This window comes from Hydra viridissima, unplaced genomic scaffold (assembly GCF_058129835.1).
Source record: "Hydra viridissima isolate aposymbiotic clone 2 unplaced genomic scaffold, HvirCarnegie_v1 scaffold_2, whole genome shotgun sequence".
NCBI classification, from domain to species: domain Eukaryota; kingdom Metazoa; phylum Cnidaria; class Hydrozoa; order Anthoathecata; family Hydridae; genus Hydra; species Hydra viridissima.
In genome coordinates, this window is record NW_028324301.1 from 4,403,485 (window position 1) to 4,416,090 (window position 12,606).

A 12,606-nucleotide genomic window follows, 5' to 3' on the forward strand; every position below is an offset into this window, starting at 1 on the left:
CTAAAATAAAAGCTTCGTACGAATTTTTTTCTCTTGAACTACGAGGTAAAGGCATTTTCATTTGGGTAGCTTTGATGCAGGTAGAACAAAAAACTTTTTCTTTCTCGCGGTCATGTAAAACCCATTTATATTTTTCATTCCAGCTTTGTTTAAATTTTCTTCCCTTGTTTGATGACTGTCTTGTAAAAGACGGGGACTTAACAACAGCGCTTGAATCAGTTGCATCATCTGACTGAACAAATGATAAACTTTCATGAGTATTATCTTGGAAGTTATTAGCATTTTGAGATTCAGAAAATAATGCAACTGTTTCAATTTGATTTTCTTTTTTTGAAAAGTATTCACTAATCTTCTTCATTCTACAACATCGTACAACTTTTTACTTAAAAGTCAATGTTCTGTTGAACAATTAAAAAATTTCTTCAAAAACTTACGTTTTACTAATTCAAATGATTTTTAATTCAAAACTTTTAAATGATTAACACAAATAATCCTGCCAAAGTTATCAAAGAAAAAAAATACTAAACGAACGTTTTACTCACACAAGTCTCTAGTTTAAGTAGTTCCATTAATTTGCTTTTTGTTGCGTTTTTACAGATCTCAAACTCCCTTGAGACTCATCAGAAGCGTGGAATTTCTGAAATTCGAAAAATAATATCACCTTTTGAAAGCTTAAACTTTTGAAAAGCACCATAGGTGTTTGCGGAAATATTACAATGTTTTTAAATTGTTGTATTTGTTAATCTTTAAGTATAATATGGTTTTTACTTATTAAATATTTTTGAAAGCTTGGTGAATTTTTCCGGATGGGGCAAAGCCTCAGCGCGTTCTACGTCTATGACTATTGTAACATTACTTTTTCAATTTTAAAAAGCAAAAGCGTTAGCTTCAAGTAAACTCGAATAGATTTCTCAATATATCGCACTTTTAGGGATTTATAAGCCATTTTGTGAGCAAAAAGCTTTTGAGGTTATTCGCTACAATGATTGTGGGGCTAGTTGGCAACATGTGCCAACTTACAACTTTTCGCATTAGCCGTAAATTTACTTAAGTTATATAACATTACAGAACTACAGACGTGAGTAATTATAAAAGAAAAGTAGACAGGCCTGCAAATTCTAAAAATGCTGTTGATTCTATTTTTATAGAAGTAAACTATTCGATCAACTAAAGGGCAATAAAAGTTAATGTCAAAAATAATGTTGGATAAATATTATCAAGAGTTTTCATAAAAAAGATGCGCTTGAAATAGGTGCTTAATGTTGGTAAACTTGTCTCTTTTTGTATGGTGTGCCAACTTACCCTGAGAGTATAGGCAACTTACCCCGGGCCGGGGTATGTTGGCACATACTTTTTTCTTATTTGGAGGCCCTTTTTCGGCCACCAATTATCTTTTTTTATAATATTTGACACTTGAACATGCTTGTCATGCAGTTTGATATCCTTAAAAAAGTTCAGCCAGAAATGCACAGAACTCAAAAACTAAATCTGTAGCCAATTAGCCCCGGTCTCCCCAACCAATATTGAATTCCCTAATTGGGAATATTCATAGTGAGACTGTTTTTCAAACTATATTGTGCAGTTCAGAAAGCGTAGACAGGCTGTTTGCTTGTTCAAACTCTTCTAAAATTAGGAAAAAATTCAGAACGAGGAGACACCAATGTAAGATCTTGAAAAATCTTACGTTAAAGGAATGTGCTACACTTTTAGATCTGGTTAGTTAGACTTATGTTGTTTAAAAAACTAGCTACACGTTTACTGTCAAAACAGTTCTTGTGCAAATTTAAAGACAACCCGTGATCTTGTTTTTCCGTTCATGATCTGTCGAATTAAAGGTTTGTTCATAAAGTAACAAAAGCAGTATTTGGCAAAAACAGAAAGCATGGATTGCTAGTGCAAAAGTTATGCCTAGAGACATTAAACCGGTGAACCAATTAAAACAAGATTTGTTGAAAATGATAAAATTAATGTAAAAATTTTTGAATTCTTTATTTAAAGCCATTTTTTTATTCAAACATTTTCTATATATTTTTTTTTATTATTATTTTGATTTATAAGAGTAAAATCCGTATTTATGGACCATTTTTTCTAAAGTCTATGTAAACTCTGAGGAAATGCAACCTTTAAGACCATGTTAAGATTTTTTCTACCTTATATCTTTTATTTTTTATAAGTTAAATGTGAAAAGCATAAAAAGTGCCAAACTAATGGATTTTTTGAAGTGAAACGATTTTTTTTCTAAGTTCGCACTTCCTTGATTTTTATTACCGTAAATCAATTTGGTTAATTAAATTATAAACCAAATTGATTTATATTTCGTTCTAAATGGCAATACACTAAACAAAAAAACAAAAAAATCCAGGAAGACAACAAGAAGCCGAGGAAGACAATCAGAGTTTAAGACCGAGAAATTAAAGATATATCATTGACAGATAGAAAACTCGCAGCTGAAAGGATAAGAAACTAATACAACCAATTTAGTGAAGAATCGGTTTAGAACCGGTTTGCACGTCCATGGTAAAGTATCGTTTAAAGAAATTCGGATTTCTTGTCAGAGTGGTAGTTAAAAAGCCACTACTGTGTCCAGTTAACAAAGCTAAGCGATTAAATTGGGCAAAGCTAAATCAAGCGACTGATAAAAATCCCAAACATAATTGAAAAGTTTGTAAAAACTTTTTAGATGACTTAAAGCCACAAAAATGTTTGAAAATTGTAGAGCAACCACCCCAGTCTCCGGATTTGAATCCAATAAGAGCTGCTTTGGGAGGAATTGGATAGAAAAGTAAGACAGAGACGACTATAGTCATCAAAAGATTCCTGGAACATCTCACAAACTTCCTGGAGTGAAATACAACCTGTGACATTACAAAAATTATTTAACAGGATGCCCAGAATCTGCTGGCCTTTATTAAAAAGTGAGGCGGATATTTCAACAATTTAATATGATTTAACGATAAAAGTGGTATAATACCTTGTTAATAATTCTGTTAATTTTAATATTATCTTAAAAGTTGCTTTATAGCTTATAGTAACAAAAAATATTGTATAACTTTTAATTTATAATAATATTTAAACCCATGCTTTTTTGAACGAATTGTCTATTAGTTTGCCACCTGCCTCAAACTTTTTGTTGGTAGTGGTGGCTCAGATAAATTAGGACGAACTTTGTTGCCAAATAGATTCTGTATGTAAATTCATTAGCTATTTATACTTATCATCTATCAAAATTTATAGTAATTAAAACCATAAAATAATAATGTCAATTAAATATGACAAGGAAGCTGCCATTATTGATGCTCTTCGCGTTAGACAATTACCCAAAGAGATTATTGAGTTCTTAAAGCTACATATTAGCGCTATTAACCATGCAAAATGGGATTCTGGTGGTGCATAGACTCAGGAAAAGTTCACGTAAAAAACATGCTCATCACTGCGACATAAAAAGAAATGAGACTTTTTTAACTGCAGTCTCTGCACAGATTGACCAAAGTCCAAGAAATTCCATACGCTCCATGGCCAAATAAATGAACGTGCATAAAAGCATCTCCAAAACAGTCACAAAAAACCTGGGAGTGAAGTCCAATACCAATAAAGTATCTTCATGTCTCGAAGACTATTCAAGTTGACTCCTAAAAGCACTTGTTACTTCAGGGCAAGGCATTCCCATTTTAAAAAGGACTGGAAGGTTATAAAATAGTGGTTAGTTAGATACTGTATCTAAAATCCTTTAATGTGTACAAAAGTTGTTCTTGGTACCAGTTTTGTGTACACAAAATTGGTAAATTTCATAGACAATAATAAAAAGTGATTTTTTTCTGTATATTTATTACTAATTTGAGGAAAACCTAAAAAAAAAACTAACTTGTCATTTGATTTTTTTTAAACACTCAGTCTTTCTATAACTGAAGATATAAATCGTTACATACTTTAAAGATATTTTTAATTATGTACTTTCTTTTATATATTTTATTCCGTTTCCCATATAATTTTGAAACACTCATACTTTGAATCTACATAGACTTTGAGCAAATTTTTTTACCCCGGTCTTTTTTAGATGGCTATGGTAAGTTGAATTGACCAATAAAAACGTTTAAAATGACCGATTGTTTCTGTTATTTGTTTGATATGGAAACATTTAAACTTTTTTTAGACGTAAAAGTTGAAGACAGTTTTTAAATTAGTGTTTTAACAAACAAGAGCCAATCCTTTTATTGGTGAACAACCATTGGTTCGTTAAGCTCAAGTCACTCTGCGTCTTATACTTTATGTGTATTTTTTACGCATGATTGCTACGGGAAATGGTTAAACTACACGCACCTTGAGTGCGGCGGCAAGTTGCTTTGCTTCTTGCAAAATAATATTATTTTAGAATAATGAAACTCAGTAAAACTTTTCGGTATGATTTTATCGAAGAAAAGAAGTTTACAATTCGGCAAGATTTATAAAAATGATTAATCTAACAATTAAAAGATTCACGATTTTACTGTGACGTCATAAATTTTTTATTTTCCTATATTTGGACTTCTGATTCACAGCGGATTTTTTTGTAGTTTAAAAAAAGTTGTTAGAGGTTATAGCATATCAATTAAAAAAATAGACCGTCGAATTAAAAAATTCATAAAAAAAAATATGACATGGTTGCTTGTTTATGAGTGTGATTCACGTTTGCGCTGAATATGCATTGGATTATTTTGGGTACCTTCATGAGCCTTTGGGTAACACTTTGCCAGGGTAAGTTTTGATGTCTAAAGAGAATTTTTTGATTTGAATTTCACAATTTGAGACAAATGTTTTTAAACTTTAGCTCACAGGTACGTTGTAACTACATATACCGGGGATAGATTTGGAGCAGGAACAGATGCTCGAGTATTTGTGACTTTCTACGGTACAAAGGGCGTGTCTGAGGAAAAAGAATTAGAGTCCTCAGGAAGAGACAACTTTGAAAGAGGACAGTAAGTGGGTGTTTTTATTGTCAGAAAAAACGGTCAGTTTAAATTTTGCATTGTTTATCATCACCCTAATCTTAATTTTACATTTGTTTGAGACCTTTGCATGTCCTGGAATATAACAAATCAATTTTCTATTCTTTCAAAAATCGCAACCAATAAGTACACCAAACCTTTGTCTCTACTACTCAATTTTGGGGATTTTCTATCATCAAAGTTGTACAATTTTCTCAACAGTCTCATCATTGTTGTTATACTGAAGTTTGCTTACTTTGCTTTCTTCAAAGTTCAATCAAATAAAATTTTCCTGCACCACTTACGTGTACTTTCTGTAAATGCGAATTGGGTGTAAACGTGATATGCGAACTGGCGCATGTGTGAACTGGATTAAATGTAAACGTGATACACTGATTAATGTACTCGTAAAATGGAATGAGTGAGAAATGACTTCATTTCGCTGTAATGCTTTTTTATAGATGTTCTGATTTTACGTTCATACAAGCATTTGTTTGGCACTTTTTATTATAAGCGTGTTATCTTGTCAATTTCAGCCTATTCTGATTTTTAGCAGCAATATATAAATAGTAGCAAATTCTTTTAGCAATTTTTGAAATACTATCGTCAAAATGCAGGTTGTTAGAAACATCAAATATGTGAATCCAAGTTATGATAAAAAACAACAGCTATTTTGTAAATAATGCTCACAACAAAAATTCAAAAATATGCTGATACGCGATCGTATAAAAGAAATTTTTTGCTTTTTATTTCTCATCGTGAGAGATACGTGATGTTTAAAACAGAGTAAAAAATACCTGATTTCCAGAGAATGGATTGTGATTATAAAAACATTCGATTCTGGTTGATTTATTGCTGTCGTTATTATTTTGTTATTGTTTTTTGGTTTTTTGGTTTTTTTGCTTTCCTCTAGCTACTTTTCCTTCCTCTTTAATAAAACTCTATCAATAAGTTTGAGCACACAATTTAAGTAAATGTCTTCAGTAAGCCAAAAAAAAAAAATGACGTCTGTGTATCACAATAGTAAATACGCCTTTTCACAGTTGCGCCAGTTTTTGAAAAACTATTTAGTCAGGAGGTTTTTATTAGGGCTACCATATGAAATTTTGGAAAAATCAGGACATTATGTCTTTTTTAACCTGTCAAATCAGGACAAATATAAATAAGCAGAAAGTCTAAATCAGGACAAAAGCTCGTCACACTAAAAGTGAAAATGACAAAAAATACAACATTAAAAACCAGCTTTATTTTACATTTTTGTAATGACTACAAGAATTATTTCTTTTCTTTGCTTTTAAACCAGTCATATTTTTCACTCGAGTGTACTTTTTTCAGGAACAACTGGTCATTTTTTATCTTTTCATAGAACTGTGAGCAATTGAGATCAATATTTAACTTACAAAAAAGCAAACCTTTTTACAGTAGAAACTAGCAAAGAACCTCTTTCAGCAGACCAAATATTGTTCATCATTGAAAATACCCTTTCCACAGCAGCTGAAGTTCCAGGAAGACTGAAAATGTATTCCAACACCAGTGAAAACTTTCTTCAGAAAAGGAAATTCATTCTTCAGAGTTTCATTAAAATGGCACTTTCTTTTCGACATTTTGACTTTAATAAGGAATTTTTTTTACTTTAAGTTAAAGTAAAAGTTTAACACTAAAAAACCCTCTGTCACGAAGTAGAAACTTCGTAAAAGTGGAAAGTACCAAACCAGCAAAAACAAAAGTAAATTACTGCCTTATCATGTCTGCTACCACTGCCATTTCTGCCAGCACTGCCTAAAATTGCAAGAAAATAGTAAAAATTGAATGGAGAAGTTGGAGTTGCCAAGTCAACATTTTTCTCTTTGCTTTATTTTTTAGTTTTTGTCAAAATGATATTTTTTTCTTTTTTGTTATGGTTTTTTAAAATCAGGACATTTTGGCACCTGATCACGACAGTCAGGACAGACCCTTCAAATCAGGACAGTCCTGATGAAAATCAGGACTATGGTAGCCCTAGTTTTTATTATATAATTATTATGGACTAGACATTGTTTAAAAGATATTTCGCGGAAAATCTCCTAACAATAGCAAACCTACTGTATTAAAAACTAGCACTCTTTAACTTTAAGCCACTATAATATGAAAATAAAATGTAAAAATTTTCAAGAGTATTACAATGGTAAAACTTGTCGTTACCTCGTTCAAAAAAAAATCGATCTCAACCTTTTTTTCAACATTTTAAAAACTGAACAATATAAACCAATTAACTTGTTTAAATGCTGTTTCCATCTCCGAGTTTTTAAAGCTACACAAATAAATCTGAGAGCCACATCTGCTTTTCTTGAGCATCTGAAATTCATTTCCAGATTCGAGTCTTTTTTTAAGAATTCAAGAACCCCTCTTATATTTTATCAAGCACCCGATTTTTATTTCAGGGGGGGAGGGGGAGGGGGTCAGAGGTCAGTATTCTTTTTTTTTCCATTTTAAACGAGATTCAGATAGTTATCTTTTTCCCAATGCATAATAATTTAATGGTTGTTGTTAATAATACGTATGTTTTTAAATTGTTATTTAAAAGCAAAAATAAGAGTGATAGAAAAAAGTAGCACTCAATAGACTTGCGAAAAATTCTCGGATATCTATGAATTTTCTTTTTTCACATGCGGATCCTTAGTCCAGATGCAAATGTGATTCAATTCATATCAGTATTTGGATCCTGTAATGTATTTTTTTCAGGATCATAGTTCTAGATCATCTAATTTTTTAAAGAGCTCAGTGTGTAAGACCGGATTCTACAATTTTTTGATAATTCAGTGCCGGTGTAGCAGCTTAAAATAACTCCCTGTAAAAAAATACTCCCGGAGTACTTATTTCCTAGTCAAAAAGTACTCCCCCAGTCATTTTAAGCTAGTAAATAAATACTCCCTTTAGTAAATAAGTACTCCCAATGAGAGTACTTGCACCGTGGAAGAGATGCAACTCATCACAAAATCTTTAGCAGGTTTTACTGGCACAATATTAAATTCGACGTAGAAAAGTTTATTCAAAAGTGTTTATTCATAAATGATTTTTTGTGTCACTACAAAAAGTTATTTAGTATTACTAAGTGTTTTTTGACCCTTTTTTTCAGTAAACTAGTTATTTTATCATACAACAGTCTTTCTTTCTTTTCTGATATTTTTTTAAACTTTTATTCTGTTTCATCGAGTAGATTTTTTAAGTTTAAAATGAAAATTATAAATTATCTGTCATTTTTCTCTCTGACCTAAAATAGTACAAAGTAGCTTGTTTTAAGAGTACATATGATTTTGGCTAATAATCTCTGACACAAATAAATGGCAGTCCACTTTATTTTTTGATTCCACTAAATAATTTTCTATTGATGATACCCAGCAAGCTGTTTTCATGTAAGAAATATACAGGTTTTGAGCAAGAGATATAAAAATGCTTAAATGTATGTTCTGTAAATACAAGTTAATAACTTGTTTAATTTGAAATTATGTTATATACAGTAGTCTTATGAAAATATTGTTTATATTAAAAACTGTATTGAAGTAATTTACTGTAATATGTTATTTAGAATAGATACATTTTTACTGGACATAAAGAAGAAAGTTGGAAGAATAAAGAAAGCAAGTATACGACATGATAATAGTTGGTTAGGTCCTGGATGGTATTTAGAGAAGGTATTAATACATATATATATTTTTTGGTATTTTCAATGCTCTGTTGTTTTATGAATGCATTGTTTTGTGAATTTCCATTTCACAACATCACAATAAACAATGTCTAAATTGAATTTATATCAAGGTAACTGTAACAAGTGAAGATGGGGATTATTATGAGTTTCCTGTACATAAATGGCTAGACAAACACCAGGATGATGGGATGACAAATAGAGAGCTAATTCCTAGGCCCATCTCAAATGTAAAGAAAGATGATATTGAAACTATACAACCTTTAGGTAATGTTACTTAATAAAACTTTGGTTTTCAAATACTATCATGAATAAGGACTGACTATATGCTCTTGTTATTGATCAATGTTTTGTTCTAGACAATTGTTTTTTTCCTAATATTCTTTATTGTATTCTATTTTAAGATTGTTCTTGGCCACAAGGGATGTCTAATGGTTTGATTCAAGATTCTCAAATTTCTGCTTCCACTTCATTCAATGACTTACATCTCCCATACCATGCCAGATTGGGGAAAATTGCACCTAATTCTTTAGGAGGTTGGTGTCCATATAAAGATGATGCAGTTCAATATTTGCAAGTTGATCTTGGTCAAGTTAAGAAAATTGCTGGTAAAGTGTTCCTAGAATTTAATTTAAATTTAAGCTCTTTTAATAATAAAATGCAATTTGATGTCAATAACAGTTAAATACTTGTGTGAAATTCTTTGTGTATTTTGTCTTTTAATAAATAAAGTGTATGTTATGTGGGTTGCTACTTTTGACAGCTGCATTTATAATTAAGTCTGCATAAAAATGTTTAACTATGATAAAAATAGTCTGAATAATATATTTATCTGAAATATTTCATCACAAAATAAAGGCTTAGAATTATTCACTTGTCATAGAATGTAATGTCTGCTTATTAATTCATATATAATAATATCTAAGGAGTGGCAACTCAAGGTATGGGGTTGGTAGATGAATGGAGCACAGCTTATCGAATGATGTACTCCAACAAATCAGAAGGCACTTTCAAAGAATACTCTGATAATTCAGAAACAGTCAAGGTTGTTAATATATTATAATAAAAATTTGCATAAAATCAATATGCTATTAAGTTTTTCTTGTTCAACAACTTCTTCATATTTGTAAATAATAGTTTATTTTAGCATAAAGATTTATAATGCATTTTATTTAGAATTTCATTGGAAATGATGATCAAAATGGTACAGTACTTCATTGGCTAAAAAAGCCATTTGTAAGTCGTTATATAAGAATATCTCCATTAAAATGGCATGGGAAAGGATGCTTAAGAGCTGAACTCTATGGCTGTCCAGGTAAGCAAGTTTAAAACTATCTTTGCTTTTAAATTCATTCTATAAAGTAATATCAAACTTTGAATCATAAACAAGTATTATCTTTAATGAAGCCATCATAGCATAGCTATGTCTACTTAATTATGTCTCAGGAAACAATTTATGAAACAGTTCTGTTTGTTCATATATATATATATGCATATATGTGTATGTGTGTGTGTGTTTGTGTGTGTGTATATATGTATGTATGTATGTATGTATGTATGTATGTATGTATGTATGTATGTATGTATGTATGTATGTATGTATGTATGTATGTATGTATGTATGTATGTATGTATGAATGTATGTATGTATGTATGTATGTATGTATGTATGTATGTATGTATGTATGTATGTATGTATGTATGTATGTATGTATGTATGTATGTATCTATGTATGTATGTATCTATGTATCTATGTATGTATGTATGTATGTATGTATGTATGTATGTATGTATGTATGTATGTATGTATGTATGTATGTATGTATCCATGTATCTATGTATATATATTATCAGTGATGTCACAAAGTGATGATTCTGGATCATCTAAGAATACAGACTTAATTCAACTCCCAGACTCTAAGAGTTCAGAAGAATCTTTTCAAATTCCAGTTGAACCACAGAAATCAGAAGAAGTAGGTGATAATGGTGCAATGGAATATCATGAAACAGGTGATAAACATGGAGGCATACCATCTGCTGATCATGACTCTGATGATGTGCCTAAAGCAACAGAAACACAGCTTACTCAGAGTGAAGGTTGTTAAAGTTTGTTAAAGAACTTTTGTTTAGTTTTTGTAATATTAATAATCTAAATTTTGTCACTACAACTTCATATTGGCCAAATCACTAATGCTCTTGATTTATTGATGTTACACTAGAGTTCTAAACTAGTCTTTTAACTTACTGATGTAATGAGTTACTTGTCTATTTAATTATATGTAATTTAAATGTAAATCAATAATTTCCTTTATTTTTAATCATTTCTAGTTCTTATAAAATAGTTTTTAACTTATATCTGTTAAACAAGTTTTAACTTTTATGAAATGATTTTTAAGCTTTTAAATATTTTAAAAATTATTAAAGATTTAGCAGTGAATTAAATAAGAATTTTTTTCTTATTTCATTTTAAAGTTTGAGTTTAAAATAATGATAATACTTTAAAGGAGAGACACTAGATGCTATACCAATTGTCCATCTGGACTTCGATGAGATCCATGATAATGTTGTACCTGATGTTAGTGGTCATCACAATGATGCACATTTACATCATCCAGTTGATGTAGTTATGTTTAGTAAATCCTGTGAACGAGGTTTGAGAATTAATGGTGGTGATTTATACTTTGATGGTGAGTTCTTTATTAACAAGCCAAAAACTGAAATAACTGTTGCAGCATGGATAAAATTGTTTAGTAATGGTGGCCAACATTCTATATTTGACACTGTTGGTGGAAAGGATTCTAATCATAAAGATGGCCAATTTCACTTTGAGGTGGATAGAGGCCGTTTAAGGTGGTTTCATCGCAATGAAGCCAAAGATGTTGTGTTTAATGTTTCTTCACCACTAATGGTCCCTGCACACATATGGACACATTGTGCAGCTACATATTCCACTATATCAGGAAAAGCTGCTGTCTTTGTAAATGGAAAGCTTGGTGCTCAGGTAGTTTAATTACTTATGTACAAACCTAAGTTTTTCTTTCTTTAAACAATAGACATTTTAGATAATATCTTGTAAGTAATGATTTCAAATTTTTTATTATGAAGACAAATGGTGTTGGTATGCTTTCTCAAGATTGGAGTGGACATGCAGGAATTGGTCGCCATAAGGGTTTGAGAGTGTTAAATGGAGAAATTGATGAGTTTTACATATTTGCCAAAGCTTTAACACCAAGCAAAATTGAACTACTAATGAAGAGATGCAGTTTTGAAACTGGTAAAATCTTTTTCTTAAAGTTTTTGAGTATATTAAAATTGATGATTTTTTTTTATAACCTTTTGTTAATTTTAAAAGTTAAACTAAATTAGTTTAATTTTAGATTGTCAAAAACCACTTGGAATGCAGTCAAAAATGATCAAAGACTCTCAAATTTCTGCCAGCTCAACTTATAATCTTCATAAACCCTATTATGGAAGAATTAATCTTGCTTCATTTTTTGGTGATCCTGCTAGAACTGCATGGTGTGCAAATAAAGAAGATAAAAATCCCTATTTAGAAATTGAATTATCTGAAATCACTTCATTAACTGGTGTTGCCACACAAGGATTGTCAATATTTGACAATTGGGTAACTTCTTTTTTATTTTGCTACAGTGATAACAGAGCTATATGGAATTGTTATAAAGAAAAAGGCTATGATAAAGTATTTGAGGCCAATTCAGACAAAAATACAATCAAACGTCATTATTTTCACCATCCTGTTGATGGAAAGTTTGTACGAATAAGACCTCAATCCTGGTATGGTAATCATTTATGCATGAGAGCTGAAGTTTATGGTTGTGCAATGGATTTATTACCTGACCCTTATGACTCATTTGGTAGTCTTCCTATTTTCATGGAGGACACAGAAGCTCAGAGCAGGAATGAAATATCTCCTAAAGGTCTTCTTTTTGTTTTAAATTTTA

At 30.6% G+C, this 12,606-nt stretch overlaps 1 protein-coding gene across 1 annotated transcript in view; it reads left to right on the forward strand.

Annotated features, from left to right (window-relative positions):
• The first annotated feature begins 4,359 nt into the window (after positions 1 to 4,359).
• LOC145193838 (uncharacterized) overlaps positions 4,360 to 12,606 on the forward strand; it is a 30,572-nt gene continuing 22,325 nt past the window's right edge. Inside the window, exons 1-11 of the mRNA XM_090077970.1 lie at positions 4,360 to 4,731; positions 4,805 to 4,952; positions 8,527 to 8,632; positions 8,757 to 8,910; positions 9,048 to 9,251; positions 9,570 to 9,688; positions 9,820 to 9,958; positions 10,499 to 10,741; positions 11,149 to 11,645; positions 11,750 to 11,918; positions 12,022 to 12,582. Coding sequence (XP_089934096.1) covers positions 4,677 to 4,731; positions 4,805 to 4,952; positions 8,527 to 8,632; positions 8,757 to 8,910; positions 9,048 to 9,251; positions 9,570 to 9,688; positions 9,820 to 9,958; positions 10,499 to 10,741; positions 11,149 to 11,645; positions 11,750 to 11,918; positions 12,022 to 12,582 — 2,395 coding nt within the window. The 5' untranslated portion in view covers positions 4,360 to 4,676. The remainder of the gene's footprint in view (positions 4,732 to 4,804; positions 4,953 to 8,526; positions 8,633 to 8,756; positions 8,911 to 9,047; positions 9,252 to 9,569; positions 9,689 to 9,819; positions 9,959 to 10,498; positions 10,742 to 11,148; positions 11,646 to 11,749; positions 11,919 to 12,021; positions 12,583 to 12,606) is intronic.